This window comes from Anopheles merus, chromosome 2R (assembly GCF_017562075.2).
Source record: "Anopheles merus strain MAF chromosome 2R, AmerM5.1, whole genome shotgun sequence".
Lineage (NCBI taxonomy): Eukaryota > Metazoa > Arthropoda > Insecta > Diptera > Culicidae > Anopheles > Anopheles merus.
Window position 1 is genome coordinate 61,760,492 of NC_054082.1, and position 27,987 is coordinate 61,788,478.

The 27,987-nt window shown below is 45.2% G+C and overlaps 1 protein-coding gene and 2 long non-coding RNA genes across 7 annotated transcripts; 2 read left to right on the forward strand and 1 right to left on the reverse strand.

Moving 5' to 3' along the window:
- Positions 1-8,148: 8,148 nt before the first annotated feature.
- Positions 8,149-9,231, forward strand: LOC121600852. The gene is made up of 4 exons (XM_041929642.1): positions 8,149-8,416; positions 8,479-8,573; positions 8,655-9,174; positions 9,228-9,231. Exons 2-4 carry the CDS (start codon positions 8,552-8,554, stop codon positions 9,229-9,231), a joined length of 546 nt encoding a protein of 181 aa, XP_041785576.1. The 5' UTR covers positions 8,149-8,416; positions 8,479-8,551.
- A 246-nt stretch (positions 9,232-9,477) lies between these two features.
- On the forward strand, positions 9,478-10,224 carry LOC121590622. 2 transcript variants are annotated; one of them, XR_006004437.1, is made up of 3 exons: positions 9,478-9,663; positions 9,929-10,079; positions 10,153-10,224. It is a non-coding gene; the product is annotated as an uncharacterized LOC121590622 (long non-coding RNA). The 2 variants fall into 2 exon arrangements; XR_006004438.1 differs by having other exon boundaries at positions 9,929-10,076; positions 10,153-10,211.
- Positions 10,225-18,320: 8,096 nt separating this feature from the next.
- Positions 18,321-20,413, reverse strand: LOC121590705. Of its 4 annotated transcripts, XR_006004480.1 has the most exons (5): positions 20,111-20,411; positions 19,954-20,048; positions 18,862-19,872; positions 18,445-18,722; positions 18,329-18,372 (listed from the first exon to the last, which is right to left on the reverse strand). It is a non-coding gene; the product is annotated as an uncharacterized LOC121590705 (long non-coding RNA). The 4 variants fall into 4 exon arrangements; XR_006004481.1 differs by lacking the exon at positions 18,445-18,722 and having other exon boundaries at positions 18,321-18,372; positions 20,111-20,408; XR_006004479.1 differs by having other exon boundaries at positions 18,324-18,372; positions 18,448-19,872; positions 20,111-20,413.
- Positions 20,414-27,987: the final 7,574 nt, after the last annotated feature.

Below are 27,987 nucleotides of genomic sequence, written 5' to 3' on the forward strand. Positions count from 1 at the left end.
GCTTCCAGTCGGATCATAATTTAAAGAAGCGTTTTTGATCAGTTTAAGAAAGATACTTTCATCAAATTTGCTCCTCGCGCACTATAACCCTAATGAAAAGATAGTGGTATCAGCTGTGGCATCCTCAGTTGGGTTAGGAGCTACATTGAGTCATAGGTATGCGGATGGTAGCGTAACAGAGGCAGAGAAACGATATAGCCAATAGACCGTGAAGGGTTGGCAATAGTTTTTGCATTAACAAAATTCCACAGATGTTATATGGACGGCATTTTTTACTGCAGACGGATCATCGACCGCTATAAAATTTTTTTGGCTCTAGAAAGGCATACCGATTTATACAGCAAATAGATTGGCAAAGATTTGCATTAACTCTGCAATTATACGATTTGAGATCGAATACGTAAGAACTCAGCAGTTTTGGAACGCGATTATTATCCAGATTGATAAAAAACCGTTCGCAACCAGAGGATGATTATGTTATCGCCAGTATAGAGATGGAAAGAGATGTGTAGGCTATGGCGATAGAGGCTATAAGTAATTTCCTATAAGCTTCAGGGAAATAGAAAGGCATGCATCGGCAGACGCGATGCTACGTAAGTGCGACATTATATACAAGATGGTTGGCCAACAAACGTGTCTTACGGTAATGAGCTAGCATGTCTTAATAGCAGAAAGGATGCTTTAACGCTTATTGATGGTTGTATTCTTTTCGGGGAGAGAGTGGTGATACACAATGATTGCGAGAGCATTGTTTTGAAACAATTGCATCAGGGTCATCCAGGTATGCAAAGAATGAAGTCAGTTGCACGAAGTTATATAGATTGGCCATTCTTGGATATAATGATATAATGGAGTATGTCAGAACATGTTCATCGTAGGCAACTGCCGCAAAATCACCACCACATGAATCTCCACAGGCTTGGGGTAAAACTAAGACTCCATGGGAGCGCATACACGTAGATTACGTAAGACCCATTGATGGGGAATATTTTCTGATTGTGGTTGATGCACACTAAGTGGCCGGAAATATTCAAGACACCAAGTAGTACATCAACAGCTACGATAACCATTTTGAGAGGATTATTCGCCCCGTTTGGCATGCCGGTGACTTTAGTAACAGATAATGGTACGCATTTACCAGCGAAGCGAAGCGATTTTTGTTTGAAAAATGGTGTGCATCATATGAGAACAGCGCCGTTTCACCCTCAGTCAAATGGCCAGCCGAGCGTTTTGAGGAGTCGTTTAAAAGGGCATTGCGGAAGATAAGAATTGGTGGCATGGCGTTACAAGAGGCAATCGACATATTCCTGCAAACGTATAGAACAACTCCAAATCCTCAGGTAGATAAGAACAAATTACCCGCGAGCTCATGTTTGGAAGACATATTAGAACGTGTTTTGAGTTACTGCGGCCGCTACCAAGACTAGAGAATCAAGCACACTGCTGTACAGCTCGAGATTATTCAAACAAAACGATCTAGTATTTATCAAAGAGTATAGCCGAAACAATTGTAAATGGATACCTGCGGTTATAGTTAGAAAGATTGGCCACGTAATGTTCTGGTGCAAACAAATGATCGGCGTACTAGGAGGTGTCATATGAACCAGATAAGACAACGATTTTATGAAAGCACTGAAAAAAGGTCATTGGCTAGCATTCTTAAGTGTTTTGTTGGAATCGTGCAATTTACCGTTACCCACCGCCGCAAACCACGATCATCCTAGCGAGACAGACACATGTACGTCTATACCTCAAGACTCCTTCGACGTGCATGTACAGCCAGGAAGCGCGTCACAGCCAACAATAGCATCATCAAGGTCGACGCAGCATACCCCTTGTCATCGCGAAGCGCAACAGCCACTTGCACCTCGTCGCTCTTTTAGAAATAGAACGGCACCACGAAGGTTTGGACCCTATCGTATGAACTAAAAGGGGGAGATGTTGTGACGAGTAGAAAACGCCCTTAGGCACTCAGGAGCTGCGCGCCTCGGAACGTGAATGTGTTCGGGTTAGGCCAGATCGTGAGGCACACTCGGATAAGCGGTCAAGCGAGTAGGAACGCGATTAGGAAGTAGCGGAATAAAAAGTATGCTGTTAGCTGCATAAGTAAACGCGTGTGTTAAGTGTATGATATTACGAACCACCCGAAAACGTAACAGTAAGGCATTTGTATCGCTTACTCAGGATCGATTCCGTTTTGCCAAATAATGCCTTTAGCTTCAACACAGCATCGGCAAAGGGAGATTACGAGGAGCACGAGGCAAAATAAAGTTGCAGAAACGGTTATCCTCAACAACGCCTAGCTTACGGGTCAGCAAACGAACACGAGCTGCATCTTCCAACGGGAAGAATCATGCTCGAAGGTCTTCGTAACGGGCGTACCACGCCTCGAATGTAATACCCCCATCCGCATCGTACTGGAACTCATTAATACTGCATTGCAAGTGCATCTAAAATCAACTCAGGATTAGTAGGTTTGGCGAGTACCTGTTGATCTGCTGCTGCTGCTGCGAAAATGTTGCAGGATGCGATTGCTGATGCTGTTGTTGTAGTAGTTGGCCCACCAATTTCATATGCTGTTCCATTTGTTTCTGCTGCATTGCCATCTGCTGCTGCAACAAATACAAAACGGTATTAAAAAATCATTGGCGGTATCTGTCGTTGCTGCTTGGATTGGTGCCGCTTGGGTTGGAGCCCGCTTGCTGCGATGGCGGGTGCTGCATAAAAGTTGCCGGAAAGTTTGCGCCATTTTGCGAGAGACGTCGTTCTTTCCATCGTATGGTCTTCGGGGCTCAGCATTCTCCTCTTTTTCTTCCGAAGAATTTTGACGAATGAAATGACCGGTTATCGTTGGGATCGTATTGTTTCTCGTCGCCACTTTTATGTTCTTTGGTACTATTACTTATTTATTAACACATTAAAATATAATTTATAACAAATAACATGACACGTTAAAAAGGTGGTCTGTTTCTGTCCGGACGGTCAACGATCTCTCTTCGTAGAACGATCTGTCGATCGTGTCCTGCACCGCACACGCACCTCTACAAGCACAGTCCAACTGTCATTGCGAGCTGTCTTGGTACAGCGGTACAGGCACAGGGTGGTTGCCAACAGTTTGATTTGTGAAAATGCAACTTCATCGCCGCAATGTTTGCTAACGGCATTTTTAGGCGCCACAGCAACTTATGAGCATTGTCCACACGCGTGAAAGAGATAGCGCTATGGAGGGAAAAAACACGGACGACGGCTGACAGCGATTGGCCGTCTGACGCACCAACACATCCAAACCTTCGGCAGCGCGCTCAAGCGAGGGGAATGAGCGGAGCCAGGGACGGGCAGCTCGACGAGCTGCTCGACAAATTTGCCGTTGGAGAGAAAAGGAAGGCATGATAAAATTCTCAGAACGCCATAACGCCTTCCCGCTGTGCAAAGCGACGGAAGGTGTTCATGACAGTGGCGGAGTAGGGGGAATCGGGGGCGCCCTAGGCGGAAAGAGTTGAGGCCCCTGTAAATGGTAGCTGATGACCGGGAGGAGGGGGTACTGGCATACAGCTGTTATGAGATTGAACATTATACTTAAATTGCCGGCGGGTTGGGGGGGGGGATTGGCGATGAAACCCCTACGATCACCGGTCACATGTCCTAAAATTGTTGCCGGCGGGGGGAGGGGGTACAGAAGGTTCTCCAGCGACGGGGCCCCAACGACCATCTTTCCGGCGGCCCTTGTCGCTAATACTCTGTCCACTTGTAGACATACGGCATACTACAGACTAGCGATAATCGGCGACCGCCTAGTCCGTCTACCTTTAGACCCCGCCGCTGGTTCATGACGGTGTTTTTTTGTTGTGGAGGTGCATCCTTCCTCCTGCCTGCAGCGTATGCATCGGGAAGCAGACAATGTGCAGTATGCAAGTTACCCGCTGGATAGGAGCGGTCCCGCCGCGGCACACCGTCATTCCTCACATCTGCATGCCCGTCGTGGTTTCTAACCGCGTATGAACCGTCCGCCGTAGCAAGGGCTGACTATCCGGCTACGTGATACTCAGTCCTGAAAAGGCCGGCATGACCGCGAAGGCCATTACGCCAATAATAATAATAATAAATAGAAGAAAACTTAGCATAGCAGTCCACACTCGGGGAAGGTTTTTGTTTTGACTTTGGTGCTGCCGGGTTTACCGCTGTGGCGCGACAAATGTACGGAATTCACTCGACTAAAACATGAACCTACCGATCCGAACCCATTCCAAGGCAATGCCGGTCAATCGGCGTCATGATAACTTCTCCAAACCAACAAGCCACTAGATTTGGACGGGCAGGTGCAGCACCATATGCGCGAAAGAATTTGCTACATATCACATGCACGTTTGCTTCGATCGTGTGCCTTTTTAACACCCCCAACAGCAGAACCGATCGCAAAGATCGTGGTGCCAATCCGATAGTTGTGTTGTCTCTCAGGTAGCGAAATCGAAAATGCATGGACTTTGTAGCCGCAGCGGATGAAAATGTACGCATCAGAATCAAATAGTTTAGGGGGTTCCACACACACACACACACACACCACACACACACACACACACACACCACACACCAACACACCCACACAACACACACACACACACACACACACCACACACCACACACACACACACACACACACACACACACCACGCATGCACCCACGCGAGCACACACGTACGCACACACACACATGCACGAACGCACACACACACGCACACATGCACGTACGCGTGCACCCGGGCACGCACTAGCAAAAGCGCGAACAAAGCAAGCAAGCACCCCCACGAAAGCGCGAACGCAAGCACGCACTCCCCCCCCCCCCCCACAGACCACCAGACCACCCCCCCCCCTTCCCCGCATGATCGATTACGACTACCGTATCGGTAGAACGGCTGGTTCAGCTATCTTGTATCGCATCCTCATTCAAAGCGCCGGGCGGGGTGGGGGATCGCGACATGGTAGAGTGAACGGCCACTTTCCCCCGAGTTGTGTGTGTGTGTGTGACGAGACCCAAAAACTCGAGACAGGTTTCGGCACATAAACAAAAAATTATAGCCACTATACAATGTGCTACATGATGCTTAGAAGGTCGTTGAAGCATCAAACATGTTCAAATTTAAAAAATATTAGATTAGTGTTAGACGTTCTCCTACGCTTGTTTTAAATAGGCTTCTTCACCCTCAATTGGCAGGCAGGGCATCGAATGGTCTCATCAGCAGCGGCACGAAATAAAATAAACCATCAATACACCGATAACACTTTGAATCCCAATCCAGCTTCTCCACAGCGTCTCAAGGTCACACACAAATAAATAATGCTAACACCCCCACCAATAACAATACACAACTGCAATGCACATATATGTATCAACGCATACACCGCAACAGCCACCAGCTGGCGGCGGAAGGCACACGGGTAGAAGCGCACCCGCTGCGCAAAGCGACAGGCGAAATCATGGCGTTCGGAGAATTTCATCATGCCTTCCTTTTCTCTCCGACGGCAAATTTGTCAAGCAGCTCGTCGAGCTACCCGTCCCTGGCTCCGCCTCATACCCCTCGCCTGAGCACGCTGTCGAAGGTTTAGTTGTGTTGGTGCGCCAGATGGCCAATCGCTGTCAGCCGTCGTCCGTGCTTTTTCTCTTCATAGCGCTATCTCTTTCTCGCGTGTAGTCAATGCTCGCGAGCTGTTGTGGCGCTTAAAAAGCCGTTAACAATCTTTGTGGTGATGAAGTTGCATTTTCACAAATCAAACCTAAACAGCGCAATGAGTTCAAACGCTGCCACGGAAAAATGACTAGGCATCACTAGCTTACGCTGGAGGGTTTGCTGTGCAACGCGCAGAACCCTAATTCGCATTAACACATTCAGCCCAGCGCTGATTTTCATCAACTTTCCTTTCCGCCGGCATCTAGAACGCAAGCTGATTGTGCAACCGGTATACTGGAAAGTTCACTGGCAGTCCCTGGAGCCTGCCATCGAACTTAACGTGTTAAGCATTAAGCATAACTTTGTTACACTAAGCTTTTTTGCTTTCGTATGGTGTAGATTACACAGATATGCTGACCCGTCTGCGCAAGGGTGTGAGTGTGCCGAATGTATGCACTTCCGGAATGTTATGATCCATCAGTCAAGGAAGGGAAGGTGTTCATGAAAGGCGGAAAGACGATGTGGCCCCTGTAAATGATAACTGATGACCAGGAGAAGGGGTACTGGCACACAGCTGTTGGAAGATTGAACAGTATACTTAAATTACGGCGGATGAGGGGGGGGGAGGTGGCCATGGGACCCCTACGATCATCGGTCACAGGCCCTAAAATTGTTGTCGCCATCGGGGGGAGGGGAGGTGCAAATGGTTCTCCACCCACGGAGCCCCAACAACCATCTTTCCGGGGGCCCTTGTCGCTAATACTCTGTTCACTTTTAGACATACGGCATATTACAAACAAGAGATGTTCGGGGCTCCTAAATCGGCGGGGCCCCAGGCGACCGCCTAGTCCGTCTACCGTTAGACCCGCCGCTGGTTCATGACGGTGTTTTTTGTTGTGGAGGTGCATTCTTCCTCCTGCCTGCAGCGTATGCATCAGGAAGGAGACAATGTGACAGTATGCAAGTTGCACGCTGGATAGGAGCGGTCCCGCGGCACCGCCATCATTCCGCACATCTGCATGCCCGTCGTGGGTTCTAACCGCGTATGAACCATCCGCCGTAGCAAGGGGTGACTATCCGGCTACGTGGTACTCAAGTCCTGAAAAGGCCGGCATGATCACGAAGGCCATTACGCCAATAGTAATAATAATAATAATAATAATAATAATAATAATAATAATAATAATATAAGAATAATAATAATAATAATAATAAAAAAATAATATAATAATTATAATTATAATTATAGTTATAATTATAATTAAATAATAATAATAATAATAATAATAATAATAATAATAATAATATCATAATAATAATCATAATAATAATAAATAATAATAATAATAATAATAATAATAATAATAATAATAATAATAATAATAAATAATAATAATAATAATAATAATAATAATAAAAAATAATAATAATTATAATATAATAGTAATAATAATAATAATAATAATAATATAATAATAATAATAATAATAATAATAATAATATAATAATAATAATAATAGTAATAATAAATAATAATAATAATAATAATAATAATAATAATAATAATAATAATATAATAATAATAATAATAATAATAATAATAATAATAATAATAATAATAATAATAATAATAATAATAATATAATAATAATAAAATAATAATAATAATAAGAAGAAGAAGAAGAAGAAGAAGAAGAAGAACTTAGCATAGCAGTCCACACTCGGGGAAGGTTTTTGTTTTGACTTTGGTGCTGCCGGGTCTATCGCTGTGGCGCGACAAATGCACGGAATGCACTCAACCAAAACATGAACCTACCGATCTGAACCCATTCCAAGGCATTGCCGGTCAATCGGCGTCATGATAACTACTCCAACTCAACAAGCCACCAGATTCTGGACGGACAGGTGCAGCACCATACGCGTACCGTAATAAACAAATCCAGAATCCTCTTTTGTATGGATTCAATTCAAAATGATGTTTCCACTTGCGTCCACTAGCTGAATTAGAAATAAAATGTGCAACATATCCCATTCAAGTTTGCTTCCATCGTATGTCTTTTTAATACCCCCAACAGCAGAGCTGGTCGCAAAGATGGTAATGCCAATCCAATGGTTGTAATGTAGGAGGTAGCGAGATCGAAAATGCATGGACTTTGTAGCCGCAGTGGATGAAAATGTACGCATCAGAATCAAACAGTTTTGGGGTTTCCACACGCACCCACGAAAGCGCGCACGCGAGTACGCATTCACAAACCTCCCCCCCCCCCTTCCGCATGATCCACTACGGCTACCTTATCGGAAGATCGGTTGGTTCAGCTATCTTGCAGCGCATCCTCATCCAAAGCGCCAGGCGGGGTCGGGGAGCGAAACATGATAGAGTGAACGGTCACTTTCCCCAAGCTGCGTGTGTGTCGAGACCCGAAAATTTGAGGCAGATTTCGGCACATTAAAAACATCTTTTATTGCCTATATGGTAAAAGATTTTTTAAGGCCCCCCCTATGACAATCGAAGCAGCCCTGACAAGAAAAACGAGATAGTGTGCGGTTGATCGGTCATGCAATCTGTCAAATTTTCAAAAAATACAGTTTGTTTACATTTTGAACCGAACGATAGCTCTCACGATGTACAACGGCGAATGATTAAAAAAAGGCTACTTCGGTGATGAAAATGTTGTGTGTAATGTGTACAATAAACAGCCTAAAAATTATAAATGGTGGTAGAATCGACTTCGCACGCCTGAAAGCCGTTTAGGGTAAGTAAAGCATAGCTAATGTTTGTAATATTAAATCAATTAAAGCGGTATTTTCTATGCAGCTGTTGTGCAACCGTGTTGAGCCGGCGATAGTTAGAAAGAGGGAAGAAAGAATGCCCGCAATCAAACTAAACGATGTTTGATCATGGAAAACAAGGTAAGTTGATAGTGAACGTAATCCGCACGGTATCAAAAACTCCTCGCGTTTATTTTTTTAACCACTGGTTTTTTTCTATAGTTAAAAAGCATACAAAGCTCGCTCGCTGTTGGACGCTTGGACAATTACTTTTACAATCATTCGGTGATCAGTTTGCGAAACGTCTTGCCGCACGCCTGGTACAGGCCCTTCTTGTCCGCGTCGGTATCGATCGTGGACTGATCGTTCGGCAGCGTCAGCATCATCACCTTCATCTGCGGGTAGTTGTGGTACGGCACAGTTCCGGTCGCCATCTCGATCGCGGTAATGCCGAACGACTAGAAGCCGTATCCGTGGTCCCGCTCCATCTCCTCCGGCGCCATCCAGCACGACGTGCCGATAAACGTGTGGTACACCTTCTGCCGCGACATGTCTCCATCGGTGGCGAGCCACGCGCTCATCCGCTATATTTAGGAGCCGTCGTCGCCGGGCAGTATGATGGCCACCTTGATGTCCACGTAATGAGCAATGCGAAATGTGCACTCAATTGGCAAGCGCACAGCAAGATCCAGCAAACGTTACCGACAGTCTTTGTCGCCGTGAAAATGCTTCTAATGCACGGGTGAGTTGCATTATAACTACAAGCATACGTTTTTTTCCTTTCTTTAGTTTCAGCTAATGCCAGACGAACGATCGAATGACTGTTGCTTCGGAAGGGAGGTCGTATTACAGATAGCGGTGTAGTGTTGTGATATAGTGATTGTGTGTACATTTAAGGTGTAAAGGGTGATTAATGCTAGTAACGTTGTGTAATGTTATGCAGAACAAAATGCAGCATAAATGGCGATAAGCCAGCATTGTTCTAAGGTGCCGGATGTTATACGTTAGAGCCGTTCTTTGTGGTGTGATGTGTTAACTACCTTGCTGCCAGTTATTAGGATTAGGATTAAACCAGTATTAGGATTAGGATATAATTAGGATTTAAACCAGTGCCGTTGAATAAAATGGTGTACAACAGGTTAGAAAACATTCGGTGTATTTTGTTTTGTTTTTTTAAAGCTCTTTCGATTACCTATTACGGAAGCAAATATGTTTCACTAATGTGCAAAAGGTAAGGAATTAGTGATCGCGTTGGTAGGTAATTGCTCGTTTACGGTGTTTCTCCATTTGTATTTATTGTTTCTCGCCCGCTGTGTTTGCTTCCCCATTTCTCATAATGGTGCGTACGTTTCATTAACAATGTGCATTAGATGGTGATGTTACATGATAAGTAAATGTTGAGCGTGTTGGCGGGTTTAAAAAAATATTTTACTTGTCCTGCTCCGTTGGTTGTCTGGTTGTCTGGCTGGCTGGCTGGCTGGCTGGTTGGATGGCAGAATGGCTCACTGGCTGGTTAGTGCAGACTATGATCGGATGCGCATTTCCCTACGCCGCAGTGCCGGGTGCATCATACGTCGGTGTTGGGTTGCTGTTACTGGGCCGAGCGGATGCGCGTGCACACGTGGGAATAAACGACACGCAACCGTGGTGATATCACAGAAAGTATATATTTTGTTCTATTTCATCATAAAAAATTCTTGCCATTAATTTCTCTTTTTAGGTATTTTATATTGCATCGGTACGATTATCGTGTTCAAAGGCTTTTTCGAGAAATGCCAATACATAAATCGGTTAGCTCGTTTATATCGGTTTCTCAAACCCCTGCAAGCAATGGTCAATCATTTCAGTCTTAAACTTTTGACGAACGTAAGTATAAAAAAACACCTTAATGGATTGATATGTTCAATTCCTACTCATGGCCTACTCATTTTCATTTGGTTGTAAAAATACTGCCTATACATTGTTTCATTTTGGTTTTCTCCCTCTCCATCTATCTCTTGATAGGAATGCCTGGTCGCTAGCTGCAGCTTCCCATCGATGTAGGCACACGATCTTCGAGATTTTACTTCACCTGATCTAGCCATCGCACTCGCTGTGCTTCCTCGCTTCTAGTACCGAACTGAGAGCCGCTCGAACACCTAGCTGCTGGGGCACGAGGCTGCCTTCTTCACAACATGCTCCAGCCATCGCAAACAGCCATGTCCGGTGCGCCATATGGCTTCAGTAAGCTCGTGGATAATCATTCGCATCCACACCCCATGCTCGAATTCACCGCCAAAGATGATCCGGAGGATGCGTCGGCCATCGTGTTTCGCCGCTGTCCTTTGCATGCTGTAAAAAAACATACCTATTCATCGTCGGCCAATGGTGCAGCACGAGCGCAACGTGATACATCGTGACATCATCCGGAAAACTTGCAGCTGGGGCACGGTGGTGATCTGAAGATAGCTGATTTCGGTTGGTCCGTGTACGAGCCGACCTTGTTCCGGTACGACGCTGTGCGTTTCGCTCGACTATTTATCGCCCTAGATGGTACATGGTCAGCCGCACACAAAAACTGTCGATCTCTGGAATTTGGGCGTGCTGGCTTAAGGCCCCGTTTTTGGCGACCACGTATGAAGAATCGTACCGTAAAATTATGAAGCTGCAGTTTAAGATGCCGCCAGATGTAACGAAGCCGGCGGCCCATCTGATCTCGCGACTGTTCGTTAAGGATCTGGCCAGCCGTATGCCGCTGAAACATGTTGCGTCCATCCCTGCTGCACGTGCACAAAAAGTAAATAGGAATTGCTGCTACCATGTACCATTTATAGTTATGTTCTCACTAAGTATGTTTATAAGATACCTGTACCTTTTAGTTTTTTAAACCCTATCTCTTATAAGAAGTAGTGGTATTTGAATTGAATATGAACAAGGCAAGTGTAATGATAAGTAATGATAATTGTTATTTGTGTGTTCACTCAAATGTTATTATACTTTCTTCATGTTCAACATCTGTTATTATTTCAATTATTAACAATAAAATATGGCAAAATATTTTTTAAGCTATAGATCGTCTTTGTATTGAATGAGTGCAATTGATGGGTTTTGCATTATGATGATCAATACCGTGACCAGCCTCTCGGGATGCCTTTGGTGCCTCAGTTCTGTATAAAGGAGAGCGTAGAAGGGTATGGCTATATTCTTTTCGGCGCTGCCATGCACCTTTCGGTGCAACGATAAGATAGAGTTAATGTTTTTTTTGCACCACTGAAGCACACACCAACCAGCACACACCAACCAGTGATTGGCTATCCGGTTAGGTGATACGAATAAGTCTTGTAAGCATTTATACATAACGTCAGCATGACCACGTTTGTCGGCTGTAGCGGAAATAAAGCATAACAATTATTTATTTGTTACGATATAAATAGGAAGAAAGTGCAACGCTGTGCGGTCCCGTGATACAGTCATCTATTTGTACGACCTAATAACATGCCTGTCATGGGTTCAAAACTCATACCATCCGTCCCCCCGTAGCAAGGATCATCTATCCGGCTGCGTGGTACCAAATCAGTTTCGAAAGCCTGTACAGGTCGACATGTTCGCGTCGTTAAGCCAAAAAGAAAGAAAGTGCTGCGTTGTCGTGATGGATACGGTAAAAGTGCTTCCGTCTTAACAGAAGCTGTTCTATCATCTACCAAAATTGTTGTGTGAGAAATGGAACTAGCTTGCAAAAAGGTTTGGTCAGTTTGATTCATGAAAAAAAAAATCAAAAATAGTTAGATGTTTTTACTTCTCTTTTTCCGTTTTGGACATAACTGTTCTCACTAATAGTATGCCTGTACCACTAATTGATTTATCAATGTAATTAAGCTATTGATTGCCCACATCAGGATAGTCAGTCCTATGTATGAGGGGGGCGGTCCATACGGGACTTGAGCCCATGACGAGCATGTTGTTTGGAAAACTAGGTGTGCCACTCAGCGATAGCAGTCGACGGCTTCCGTATGATGTGTGCGTGGAAGGATGTGCGTGAGTTACAGGTCGCTGACCAGACGATTGAGAGAGAGATAGTGCAAAATAGAGGGAGATCTAACCTACAGCGCACATGCAGTGAGTATTCAAATAGGACTAACGGGCCCGTGCTATTCATTTATAATTAGGGAATAAAGGTTTTTATATGTTTGTGTCAATGCAAAGTAATAGTTTTCATCATTGTAGTAACGTCCATGCATCCGACATCAAAGAAGCCAAAGCAATCAGAAACCGATTGAAGATTTTAAAGCTCGCAGGCCACAGCGGGCATTAAGCACTGTTGTGGAAGGTCAGTGTTTTACGAACAAGAGCCCAACTGAATAGGAAAGGACTGTTCGAAGGGGAGTGGTTAGTACCAACATGCGATCGTCCTGATGATAGTTTTAAGAGTGTGTTCCTTTAGTCAAATAATTATTGTTTAAAATACGGTCGAGTAAAATACGTATGTTTGTCAATGATAATAAAAGGTCAAGGCTAAGTATGTAGAGAGAAAAAATAAATAAATAAAATAAAACATAGTCCCCCGATCCTGTTAGTATACGATCGTCAACAATTGACGTCGCATTCCAGCTAGCACCACGAGGAGGTAGGATTTGGAGTTCCAAGATAGCGGTTGCATAATAATACATCCGCTTCCTGGCATTAGCTAGCCAGCTGGAAAGAGCTCGATGAATTTAAAGTGTTTAAAAATACGAAGAACAATATGTGAATACTTACTCAAATTCCTGAACTGATTGGATGGCACGCAAGATGGTAATGAAATTGTTGGGCTGGGCTCGCTTAAGCTGGTACTCGCGTATATATTCTATTAATGCTCCCCGGTTTGTGCCTTTAGATCTTAAAAAGGGCTTGACCCAGCGCCATAAATTCTCGATGGTCTGTGTGTGTACTAATGGATCGCTTGGGTCGACAAAATTTTCGGAATGGTTTATCATCTCGTGCTCATACCCTTTTCCGTCTAATCCGATGTAGGCACGCCAACCATCCGTCACAATTGTCGTTCCGGGGGCCAATCGCTGCACCTTATGCGCAGCGCTGCATTATTATGCGCTGTAATCGATTCCGACCCGCGGGTGTAACGAGTTCGGGTCGACCCGAATGATGAGTAGGTGACAAGCGACTTCGACCCGTTGGTGCAGCGATTTCTGGTCGAGTATTGAACCTACCTTGACCCGACCTGAAATGCACCAACGTGTCGGAATCGAGACTGCTTTCTTGCACCTACCGGATTTCCGGAATCGTTGCACCTACTGAACCTCCTTGAATCTTACGGGTCGTTTCGAACGACTCCGAGTTGCTTCCGGATGTCTCCAATCCGGTTGGTGCGGGTCGAGCAGGACATCACTACTTCACAAACCACACAATCAATCGTCGATATCGGTTGAGTGTGTTTAAATGTATTGTACTAACGAATGAGTAAAATCGGTTATGTGTGGAAGTGTAGATCGCGCGGGAAAATATTGCTCCGTATGTAGTTGAATGTTTTGATCAACAAAGTGGTGTACAGATTAAAGATTCTCTCTTTTTGAAAGTTTTATTTTCAGGACAAACCATTTACCATGGATATATTTGCAGCAGTCAAAAATTCCAGTGACCTGAAGAAGCTAACCGCGGATGAGGAAGGGTTGGTTCGTCTTTTGCAGGAAGCGGAACTCTTGCCGCCAACGCAACAATGCAGCAAGTGCAAGAGACAAATGAAGCTGAAGGTAACCAAGCGCTCCAATGCTTGCAAATGGATTTGCAAGCATACTTTGAGCTGCACCGGCTGGGAATGTACTGTCCGCACGGATAGTATTTTCAAAAATTCGAGGCTGTCTCTATCCCAGTTGATGGAGATAACCTTCGAGTGGTCTCGAAATACGACGCGGATGGTTGCGGAAGCTGAATGTGCAGCCGGTAATTTATTTTTAGTATTTTTTTCAATCAGTCGGTTTTGATTATTTTTTTGTTTTGTTTTACAGTGAACCCTCTCTTATTTGACACCTCTTTAATTTGAGAAACCTCTCTTATTTGAACATTTTTCACAGTCCCTTGATTTCCAGTACATTTTTGTCCCTCTAATTTGGAAAACCTCTGTAATCTGTATCCCTCTTATTTGTGTATGGTGTTGCCATGGTTATTAAAAGTTGTATGCTCAAATTGGCGATTCTGTTCACAGTTTCCTATAGCAACAGTTAAGGCTGCATACTAATTGTTCTGTTTCTTTCTAGTTTGTATGGACGTTTCATTCACTTTCAACCTCTGTAATTTGAAAACCCCTCTTATTCGACAGTCCCATCGCCTATCAAATAAGAGAGAGTTGACTGTATTTTTATCTCATTGTAGGTAAGACAGCCATTCTAAAATGGTTCAAAATACTCCGTGAAATAAGCGTTGAATATGTGGAAACCCACCGACAACAGATCGGAGGCGAAGGGCTCACTGTGGAGATCGACGAGTCCGTCATTACCAAACGGAAGTACGACAGAGGACGGATCGCGGACAACAACCAGGTTTGGCTGGTCGGTGGTATTTGCCGGGAGACAAAAGATATTTTTCTGGAGCTGGTTCAGAAACGCGACGCTGGCAACTTGCAGGGCATTATAATGAACAATGTGGCCCCCGGAACGACAATTGTGACGGATGGTTGGCGTGCCTACATCGGATTAGACGGAAAAGGGTATGAGCACGAGATGATAAACCATTCCGAAAATTTTGTCGACCCAAGCGATCCATTAGTACACACACAGACTTGTGTGTGCCATCGAGAATTTATGGCGCTGGGTCAAGCCCTTTTTAAGATCTAAAGGCACAAACCGGGGAGCATTAATAGAATATATACGCGAGTACCAGCTTAAGCGAGCCCAGCCCAACAATTTCATTACCATCTTGCGTGCCATCCAATCAGTTCAGGAATTTGAGTAAGTATTCACATATTGTTCTTCGTATTTTTAAACACTTTAAATTCATCGAGCTCTTTCCAGCTGGCTAGCTAATGCCAGGAAGCGGATGTATTATTATGCAACCGCTATCTTGGAACTCCAAATCCTACCTCCTCGTGGTGCTAGCTGGAATGCGACGTCAATTGTTGACGATCGTATACTAACAGGATCGGGGGACTATGTTTTATTTTTATTTATTTATTTTTTCTCTCTACATACTTAGCCTTGACCTTTTATTATCATTGACAAACATACGTATTTTACTCGACCGTATTTTAAACAATAATTATTTGACTAAAGGAACACACTCTTAAAACTATCATCAGGACGATCGCATGTTGGTACTAACCACTCCCCTTCGAACAGTCCTTTCCTATTCAGTTGGGCTCTTGTTCGTAAAACACTGACCTTCCACAACAGTGCTTAATGCCCGCTGTGGCCTGCGAGCTTTAAAATCTTCAATCGGTTTCTGATTGCTTTGGCTTCTTTGATGTCGGATGCATGGACGTTACTACAATGATGAAAACTATTACTTTGCATTGACACAAACATATAAAAACCTTTATTCCCTAATTATAAATGAATAGCACGGGCCCGTTAGTCCTATTTGAATACTCACTGCATGTGCGCTGTAGGTTAGATCTCCCTCTATTTTGCACTATCTCTCTCTCAATCGTCTGGTCAGCGACCTGTAACTCACGCACATCCTTCCACGCACACATCATACGGAAGCCGTCGACTGCTATCGCCGAGTGGCACACCTAGTTTTCCAAACAACATGCTCGTCATGGGCTCAAGTCCCGTATGGACCGCCCCCCTCATACATAGGACTGACTATCCTGATGTGGGCAATCAATAGCTTAATTACATTGATAAATCAATTAGTGGTACAGGCATACTATTAGTGAGAACAGTTATGTCCAAAACGGAAAAAGAGAAGTAAAAACATCTAACTATTTTTGATTTTTTTTTTCATGAATCAAACTGACCAAACCTTTTTGCAAGCTAGTTCCATTTCTCACACAACAATTTTGGTAGATGATAGAACAGCTTCTGTTAAGACGGAAGCACTTTTACCGTATCCATCACGACAACGCAGCACTTTCTTTCTTTTTGGCTTAACGACGCGAACATGTCGACCTGTACAGGCTTTCGAAACTGATTTGGTACCACGCAGCCGGATAGATGATCCTTGCTACGGGGGGACGGATGGTATGAGTTTTGAACCCATGACAGGCATGTTATTAGGTCGTACAAATAGATGACTGTATCACGGGACCGCACAGCGTTGCACTTTCTTCCTATTTATATCGTAACAAATAAATAATTGTTATGCTTTATTTCTGCTACAGCCGACAAACGTGGTCATGCTGACGTTATGTATAAATGCTTACAAGACTTATTCGTATCACCTAACCGGATAGCCAATCACTGGTTGGTGTGTGCTGGTTGGTGTGTGCTTCAGTGGTGCAAAAAAAAACATTAACTCTATCTTATCGTTGCACCGAAAGGTGCATGGCAGCGCCGAAAAGAATATAGCCATACCCTTCTACGCTCTCCTTTATACAGAACTGAGGCACCAAAGGCACCCCGAGAGGCTGGTCACGGTATTGATCATCATAATGCAAAACCCATCAATTGCACTCATTCAATACAAAGACGATCTATAGCTTAAAAAATATTTTGCCATATTTTATTGTTAATAATTGAAATAATAACAGATGTTGAACATGAAGAAAGTATAATAACATTTGAGTGAACACACAAATAACAATTATTATTACTTATCATTACACTTGCCTTGTTCATATTCAATTCAAATACCACTACTTCTTATAAGAGATAGGGTTTAAAAAACTAAAAGGCACAGGTATCTTATAAACATACTTAGTGAGAACATAACTATAAATGGTACATGGTAGCAGCAATTCCTATTTACTTTTTGTGCACGTGCAGCAGAATCCAGGGATGGACGCAACATGTTTCAGCGGCATACGGCTGGCCAGATCCTTAACGAACAGTCGCGAGATCAGATGGGCCGCCGGCTTCGTTACATCTGGCGGCATCTTAAACTGCAGCTTCATAATTTTACGGTACGATTCTTCATACGTGGTCGCCAAAAACGGGGCCTTAAGCCAGCACGCCCAAATTCCAGAGATCGACAGTTTTTGTGTGCGGCTGACCATGTACCATCTAGGGCGATAAATAGTCGAGCGAAACGCACAGCGTCGTACCGGAACAAGGTCGGCTCGTACACGGACCAACCGAAATCAGCTATCTTCAGATCACCACCGTGCCCCAGCTGCAAGTTTTCCGGATGATGTCACGATGTATCACGTTGCGCTCGTGCTGCACCATTGGCCGACGATGAATAGGTATGTTTTTTTACAGCATGCAAAGGACAGCGGCGAAACACAATGGCCGACGCATCCTCCGGATCATCTTTGGCGGTGAATTCGAGCATGGGGTGTGGATGCGAATGATTATCCACGAGCTTACTGAAGCCATATGGCGCACCGGACATGGCTGTTTGCGATGGCTGGAGCATGTTGTGAAGAAGGCAGCCTCGTGCCCCAGCAGCTAGGTGTTCGAGCGGCTCTCAGTTCGGTACTAGAAGCGAGGAAGCACAGCGAGTGCGATGGCTAGATCAGGTGAAGTAAAATCTCGAAGATCGTGTGCCTACATTGATGGGAAGCTGCAGCTAGCGACCAGGCATTCCTATCAAGAGATAGATGGAGAGGGAGAAAACCAAAATGAAACAATGTATAGGCAGTATTTTTACAACCAAATGAAAATGAGTAGGCCATGAGTAGGAATTGAACATATCAATCCATTAAGGTGTTTTTTTATACTTACGTTCGTCAAAAGTTTAAGACTGAAATGATTGACCATTGCTTGCAGGGGTTTGAGAAACCGATACAAACGAACTAACCGATTTATGTATTGTCATTTCTCGAAAAAGCCTTTGAACACGATAATCGTACCGATGCAATATAAAATACCTAAAAAGAAAATTAATGGCAAGAATTTTTTATGATGAAATAGAACAAAATATATACTTTCTGTGATATCACCACGGTTGCGTGTCGTTTATTCCCACGTGTGCACGCGCATCCGCTCGGCCCAGTAACAGCAACCCAACACCGACGTATGATGCACCCGGCACTGCGGCGTAGGGAAATGCGCATCCGATCATAGTCTGCACTAACCAGCCAGTGAGCCATTCTGCCATCCAACCAGCCAGCCAGCCAGCCAGCCAGACAACCAGACAACCAACGGAGCAGGACAAGTAAAATATTTTTTTTAAACCCGCCAACACGCTCAACATTTACTTATCATGTAACATCACCATCTAATGCACATTGTTAATGAAACGTACGCACCATTATGAGAAATGGGGAAGCAAACACAGCGGGCGAGAAACAATAAATACAAATGGAGAAACACCGTAAACGAGCAATTACCTACCAACGCGATCACTAATTCCTTACCTTTTGCACATTAGTGAAACATATTTGCTTCCGTAATAGGTAATCGAAAGAGCTTTAAAAAAACAAAACAAAATACACCGAATGTTTTCTAACCTGTTGTACACCATTTTATTCAACGGCACTGGTTTAAATCCTAATTATATCCTAATCCTAATACTGGTTTAATCCTAATCCTAATAACTGGCAGCAAGGTGGTTAACACATCACACCACAAAGAACGGCTCTAACGTATAACATCCGGCACCTTAGAACAATGCTGGCTCATCGCCATTTATGCTGCATTTTGTTCTGCATAACATTACACAACGTTACTAGCATTAATCACCCTTTACACCTTAAATGTACACACAATCACTATATCACAACACTACACCGCTATCTGTAATACGACCTCCCTTCCGAAGCAACAGTCATTCGATCGTTCGTCTGGCATTAGCTGAAACTAAAGAAAGGAAAAAAAACGTATGCTTGTAGTTATAATGCAACTCACCCGTGCATTAGAAGCATTTTCACGGCGACAAAGACTGTCGGTAACGTTTGCTGGATCTTGCTGTGCGCTTGCCAATTGAGTGCACATTTCGCATTGCTCATTACGTGGACATCAAGGTGGCCATCATACTGCCCGGCGACGACGGCTCCTTAAATATAGCGGATGAGCGCGTGGCTCGCCACCGATGGAGACATGTCGCGGCAGAAGGTGTACCACACGTTTATCGGCACGTCGTGCTGGATGGCGCCGGAGGAGATGGAGCGGGACCACGGATACGGCTTCTAGTCGTTCGGCATTACCGCGATCGAGATGGCGACCGGAACTGTGCCGTACCACAACTACCCGCAGATGAAGGTGATGATGCTGACGCTGCCGAACGATCAGTCCACGATCGATACCGACGCGGACAAGAAGGGCCTGTACCAGGCGTGCGGCAAGACGTTTCGCAAACTGATCACCGAATGATTGTAAAAGTAATTGTCCAAGCGTCCAACGGCGAGCGAGCTTTGTATGCTTTTTAACTATAGAAAAAAACCAGTGGTTAAAAAAATAAACGCGAGGAGTTTTTGATACCGTGCGGATTACGTTCATTATCAACTTACCTTGTTTTCCATGATCAAACATCGTTTAGTTTGATTGCGGGCATTCTTTCTTCCCTCTTTCTAACTATCGCCGGCTCAACACGGTTGCACAACAGCTGCATAGAAAATACCGCTTTAATTGATTTAATATTACAAACATTAGCTATGCTTTACTTACCCTAAACGGCTTTCAGGCGTGCGAAGTCGATTCTACCACCATTTATAATTTTTAGGCTGTTTATTGTACACATTACACACAACATTTTCATCACCGAAGTAGCCTTTTTTTAATCATTCGCCGTTGTACATCGTGAGAGCTATCGTTCGGTTCAAAATGTAAACAAACTGTATTTTTTGAAAATTTGACAGATTGCATGACCGATCAACCGCACACTATCTCGTTTTTCTTGTCAGGGCTGCTTCGATTGTCATAGGGGGGGCCTTAAAAAATCTTTTACCGCCTATATAAACTGTGTTACATAATGCTTAGAATGTCCTTCAAGCGACAAACAGGTTCAAATTTAAAAAAATATTAGATTAGTGTTAGACGTTCTCCTACGCTTGTTTTAAATAGGCTTCTTCACCCTCAATTGGCAGGGGCATCGAATGGTCTCATCAGCAGCGGCACGCAATAAAATAAACCATCAATACACCGATAACACTTTAAATCCCAAACCAACCCATCCAGCTTCTCCCACGGCGTCTCAAGGTCACACACAAATTAATAAATGCTAACACCCACCAATAACAATACACAACCGCAATGCACGTATGAGTATCAACGCATACACCGCAACAGCCAATCAGCTGGTGGCGGAAGGCACGGGCAGAAGCGCAAGTAAGGCAAGGCAGGGTGAGGGATGTAGAAGCAGCGGTTGAAAAAATGGGCGCCAATATTTTAAAAAAATTTTACCGTTTTTTTTTATCCGCCGCCATAAATAGTTCGTCCATTTCGCCAACAGATGGCGCTAACCATGTGCAGGCCTGCGCAGGAATCGCTGAAGTCCCGCGCGGGAGACCAGCCAAAATCTGGCACGGCGTCATGATACCGACTCTAAGTCAACAAGCCGCGAGATTCTGGACGGATAGGTGCAGCACCATACGCGCACCGTAATAAACCAATCCAGAATCCTCTTTTGTATGAGTTCAATTCAAGTATTGATTCCACTTGCGTCCGCTAGCTGAATTGGAAAGAAATGTGCTACATATTACATGCACGTTTGCTTCGATCGTGTTTCTTTTTAACACTCCCAACAGCAGAGCCGATTGCAAAGATGGTGGTGCCAATCCGATAGTTGTGTTGTCTCTCAGGTAGCGAGATCGAAAATGCATGAACTTTGTAGCCGCGGTGGATGAAAATGTACGCATCAGAATCAAACAGTTTTGGGGCTTCCACACACACTCACACACACACACACACACACACACACACACACACACACACACACGCGCGCGCGCGCGAGCACGCACGGACGCACACATGCACGTACGCGTGCACGCGGGCACGCACCCACGAAAGCGCGAACGCAAGCACGCACTCCCCCCCCCCCACCAGACCACCCCCCACCCTCACCGCATGATCGATTACGGCTACCGTATCGGTAGAACGGCTGGTTCAGCTTTCTTGTATCGCATCATCAACCAAAGCGCCGGGCGGGGTGGGGGATCGAGACATGATAGAGTGAACGGCCACTTTCCCCGAGTTGTGTGTGTGTGTGTGACGAGACCCAAAAACTCGAGACAGATTTCTGCACATTTAAAAAAAGTTATTTTATTTCCATTATACACTGTGCTACATGACGCAGGCTTAGATGCTTAGAAGGTTGTTGAAGCATCTAACTTGTTCAAATTAAAAAAATATTAGATTAGTGTTAGACGTTCTCCTACGCTTGTTTTAAATAGGCTTCTTCACTCTCAATTGGCAGGGGCATCGAATGGTGTCATCAGCAGCGGCACGAAATAAAATAAACCATCAATACACCGATAACACTTTGAATCCCAATCCAGCTTCTCCCACAGCGTCTCAAGGTCACACACAAATAAATAAATGCTAACACCCACCAATAACAATACACAACTGCAATGCACATATACGCATCAACGCATACACCACAACACCCAATCAGCTGGCGGCAGAAGGCGAAGGCACGGGCAGAAGCTCAGCGCAGATTTTGACTGGTCTCCCGCGCGGGACTTCAGCGATTCCTGCGCAGGCCTCCTTGGGCCATATACCCTTCCCCATGGGTTCACCTTTCGGTATGCTTCTTGGGGAAGGGCTTATGCATTAGCATTTCATCCTCGCTACTGCACGATGAGCCAAAGTTCGCGAGACAGATTCGACAGTTATCACGCGAACACAAAACGGTCATGACGACGACGCGAAACACCAGGCACTAAACGACACTTTTTCCGCCGCGCACTCACGTGTTCACTAACACATACACTCACGACGAATTTAAATATCGCCGAGCTGCTGGTCTTGCTTCCAGTTTTGGTGCAGCTTGGTCAGAATCAGACGCATTGTTGTTGCCGCTGCCTCCCATGAGTCGGTGTGCTGCAGCATGGCTTGTACCAGGTTAGAACGGCCCACCTCTACTCTGCAACTCTCGTTCAACTGCAGGCGTTCCTCGGCGAATCGGGGGCAGTGGAACATGACGTGGTCCACCGTCTCATCCTCATCCTTGCACACAGGGCACCGAGATGAAGAGGCGCGATTGAACCTGTGCAGATAGCTTCTAAAACAGCCGTGGCCGGAAAGAACCTGGGTGACAAAGTAGTCCACATCACCATGTTTCCTGTCTAGCCATGCTGCAACGTCGGGGATCAGCAAGTAGGTCCATCTTCCGTTCAACGAGTTACTCCACTCGTTCTGCCATTGCCGCATCGATGCTTGCCTTGAGGCTTTCTTGGCAGTCTCGGTGAAAGATTCCCCCGCACGCGATTTCCGGAAGTTCTTCGAGTCCTCCTCGAGGGTGATGCGAAGAGGCATCATGCTCGCAATAACGCATACCGCTTCGTACGAAATGGTACGGTACGCGCTAGCAACACGCATGGCCAACTTCCTGTGCACCTTATTCACGGTGTTCTGGTGCTGCTTCTCCTGTAGTATATGCGCCCAAACCGGCGCTCCGTACCTCAACACCGAGATGGCGCAGTTAGCATGAAGGCGCCTAATGCTGCTACTCGGTCCGCCAATGTTTGGAGTGAATGCCGCTAGTGCATTTATTGCTTTCATGGCCTTCTTGCAGGCTTCCTCGAGGTGGCTCTTAAATTTCAGTCGGTCATCAATGACTACCCCAAGATACTTCAGCGATCTGGTAGACTCGACTTGTACAGTTCCTGCCATTATCGATGCTTTTTGGGGCACCTTGTGACTGCTGATGACGATGAACTCAGTCTTCGCATGCGCAATCTCTAGCTTTGCATCCCGCATCCACCGGTCAATCCGACCGACTGCGTCGGTGGCAAGCATCTCTACCTCCTCAATAGACACGGCTGAGACAGTAATAGCGATGTCGTCTGCAAAACCAGTGATTTCGACACCAGGAGGGAGGGCGAGGGTCAGTACTCCATCATACATGACGTTCCACAGGGTGGGACCAAGCACTGATCCCTGGGGTACGCCTGCGGTGATGGTTTTTGTTTTCACTCCTTCCGCCGTATCATACTGCAACACGCGACCGTCAAGATAATTCCTCAACAGCCTGCACAAGTGCGGGGGAATCTTCATGCGCTCTACCGCTGCCGCGATTGCCTCCCAACTAGCACTGTTGAAGGCATTCTTCACGTCGATGGTGATGAGCGCACAGTATCGGGCTCCACATCGCTTCCGTTGAAACGCCGCATTACCTTTTTCCAGCACCGCCAGTATCGCGTCCACTGTAGATCGTTTTTTCCGGAAGCCAAATTGACGGTCAGACAGACCGTGTGGTCCCTCAGTGTATTTTGTAAGGCGGTCCAAAATCACCATCTCTTGCACTTTGGCCAGGTTATCCACAAGCCCCAAGGGCCTCAAAGCTGAAGGGTGGCTGAAGGTGGTGTGTGTGTGTGTGTGTGTGTGTGTGTGTGTGTGTGTGTGTGTGTGTGTGTGTGTGTGTGTGTGTGTGTGTGTGTGTGTGTGTGTGAAAAACCACCAAACTATTTGATTCTGATGCGTACATTTTCATCCGCTGCGGCTACAAAGTCCATGCATTTTCGATCTCGCTACCTGAGCGACAACACAACCATTGGATTGGCACCACCATCTTTGCGACCGGCTCTGCTGTTGGGGGTGTTAAAAAGACACACGATCGAAGCAAACGCTCGAAGCATCGAAGCGTGTGATATGTAGAACATTTCTTTCCAATTCAGTGGAAATAAAACTTGAATTGAATTCATACAAAAGAGGATTCTGGTTTTGTTTATTACGGTGCGCGTATGGTGCTGGACCTGTCCGTCCAGAATCTCGCGGCTTGTTGGCTTGGAGTCGGTATCATGACGCCGTGCGACCGGCAATGCCTTGGAATGGGTTCGGATCGGTAGGTTCATGTTTTGGTTGATTGCATGCCGTTGATATGTCGCGCCACAGCCGGGACACCCGGCAGCAACAAAGTCATGACAATTTCTTCCCCGGGTGTGGACTGTTATGCTATGCTCTTCTTCTTCTTATTATTATTATTATTATTGTCATTATGGCTTACGCGATCATGCCGGCCTTTTCAGGACTTGAGTACCACATAGCCGGATTGTCAGCTCTTGCTACGGCGGACGGTTCATACGCGGTTAGAACCCACGACGGGCAAACAGATGCGAGGAATGAGGTGCCGCGGGATCGCTCCTATCCACCGGGTAACTTGCATATTGCCACACTGTCTCCTGCCCTATGCATACGCCGCGGGCGAGGGGAAGGATGCACTCTACAATAAAAAAAACACCGTCATGAACCAGCGGTGGATCTACCGGTAGGCGGACTAGGCGGTCGCCGAAGATCTCTAGTATGTAGTATACCGTATGTTTACAAGTGGACAGAGTATTAGCGACAAGGGCCCGCGGAAAATGGTCGTTGGGGCCCCGTGGCTGGAGAATACACCACATGAATCAACGCATACACCACAACACCCAATCAGCGGAAGGCACGGGCAGAAGCGCAAGTAAGGCAAGGCAGGGTGAGGGAGGGAGAAGAAGCGGACGATCAAGTAAAACAGTTTATATAGGCAATAAAAGATTTTTTTTAATGTGCCGAAATCTGCCTCGAATTTTCGGGTCTCGACACACACACAGCCCGGGGAAAGTGACCGTTCACTCTATCATGTTTCGCTACCCGACCCCGCCTGGCACTTTGGATGAGGATGCGCTGCAAGATAGCTGAACCAACCTTTCTTCCGATAAGGTAGCCGTAATGGATCATGCGGAAGGGGGGGGGGGGGGGGGAGGGGGTTTGTGAATGCGTAATTGCGTGAGTGCTTTCGTGGGTGCGTGCTCGCGTGCGCGCTTTCGTGGGTGCGTGCTCGCGACGCGCGTACGTGGATGTGTATGTGTGTGTGTGTGTGTGTGTGTGTGTGTGTGTGTGTGTGTGTGTGTGTGTGTGTGAACGTGTGGAAACCCCTTAACTGTTTGATTCTGATGCGTACATTTTCATCCACTGTGGCTACAAAGTCCATGCATTTTCGATCTCGCTACCACCTACATTACAACCATTGGATTGGCACTACCATCTTTGCGACCAGCTCTGCTGTTGGGGGTATTAAAAAGACACACGATGCAAGCATACGTGCGTGGGATATGTTGCACATTTTATTTCTAATTCAGCTAGCGGACGCAAGTGGAAACAACATTTTAAATTGAATCCATACAAGAGAGGATTCTGGATTTGTTTATTACGGTGCGCGTATGGTGTTGCACCTGTCCGTCCAGAATCTGGTGGCACAACGGGTGCTCCATCGGTCAGAGTATAAGGCGTTTATACTGCTGTGCTCGGGGTTCGGGATGAGTGCACAGTGGGCGATATTAGTCCGGACGTTACAGCTCGGCTCTCCTGACCAATAAATTTCCCTCAATTTTCTAATCAATGGACTCGGTCCAACGTCGCAACTTATTCGCTTCTGGGTAGTTGTGTGAGTTGACACCCTTCTACGTCACGTACCACGCACCTGTCGTGAGATAACACTTTATAAATGACATACGGTCCCCTGAATTTGGGATTGAGCTTCTTATTACCACTATCGGTCGTATCGGTATAACGTATGGCTACTAATTCACCTTCTTTGTAACACTGTGGTGGTTTATGCTTTTTGCTAAAATAATCCTCATTCTTCCGTTGAGATTCTTCTATGTTTTCTAACGCTTTAGCCCGAATGGCTTCTAAGTCCCTAGAGGCTCGATCAAATTTCTCATCCAGGAATTCGGCTAACTCGTCTGGAACTTTACCGCGTTACTCAACACCAAAGAGTAGGACAGAGGGGCAGAAGTTCGTAGATGTGTGGACTGTATTGTTTGAAGCGTATTCGGCTGACCGCAACTTGGATACCCAATCGGTCTGGTCTGGAGCATCAGATAGTTTGCTAAGGATAGGACTCAACACGCGATTCACTCGTTCTACCTGTCCATTGGCTTGTGGGGATCCGGTGGCGTTGAGGACATGGCTAATGTTATGCGATTCCAAAAAGTCCTCGAACAAGGTGGAGGCGAAACAAGTAGCTCGATCGCTAACAATCCGCCTAGGGCGGCTATAGTAAGACATAAATTGGGAAATGGCGGAACACACTTCCTTCGCATTAGTTGAAGAGGTTGGGTACAGTTTGGTTAATTTAGTGAAAGCATCGATAACAACAAGTATATACTTCTTGCGTAAGGGAGAACTAGGGAGCGGACCTAAATGGTCGATATGGATGGTATCGAAGGATAAGGGTTCTTCAGGGATGCTGTACATATTCCGGGCATTAGTATGATGAGGTGCAGAATAAACAATGCACTTGAGGCAGTTCTTAATGAATTTGTCAATAGTGGGCTTCATGTGGGGGAACCAGTAATGCTGACTGATTTTGCTGAAGGTTTTGTTTATGCTCAGGTTGCCAATTCGCTCGTGAGTGTGTCTAATTCGATTCTAATCGAAGTTGCAGAGCTTCGATAGATAGGTCACGCGTCTGAGCTACTTGGAGCTGGAAGTCAAGGTCAATCTCACCGATGGCACCCACAGCTTCGGTGCGACTCAATGCGTCGACATGGGGCATATAAGTACCTGAGCGATGACAGATGGTATAATCGTAATTTTCCAGAAACAAGGACCACCTGGCAATCTTAGCAGAAGCATTACGGTTCTTAAGGGTCTCGACCAGAGAGTTGCAGTCAGTAACTATCTTAATGGAGAGTCCATGAACATAAGTGTGGAAGCGCTTAAGAGCGTAAATGATGGAAAGAGTTTCAAGCTCATAACTGTGTAACTTGGACTCGTCTCTTGAAGTGGTTTTGGAAAAGTAAGCAACAGGGTGCAACTTATTACCATCCTGTTTCTGAAGGAGAATAGCGCCAAAACCAAAGGAACTTGCGTCACAGTGTAATTCAGTTTCCCGTTTTGGGTCGAATATGGAAAGGACAGGAGAATGCACAAGTTTGTCACGTAAGGTTTCAAAAGCATGCACACAATTTGAATCGAAGTTAAATACTTCGTACTTCTGAAGAAGTTTTGTCATAGGTTTAGCGATGCAAGAGAAAGATGGAACAAACCGTCGGAAGTAAGAAAACAGAACAAGACAACGTCTCAGTTGCTTTAAATTAGTGGTGTAGCATGCAGATGCTATACTTAGTTTATATGATTCTCATTACACTCAAATAACAGAAATTGTCAACATACAACACACAATAACAACCCTTAAGTCAGAAAATGTAAATAAGCAGAAAAACTCTTATCCCAAAACGCTTACAAAACATGCAAGCCACACACTATCTTTCAAGGACGAAAAACCATTACTCAGCACAAAACCCGTAAGAACGCACTTTGAGCGTTAAACTAATAACTAACATTAAACAGAAAGCGAAATTAAAACCAAATCTAACTATACTCGTAACTCGTATAAATAA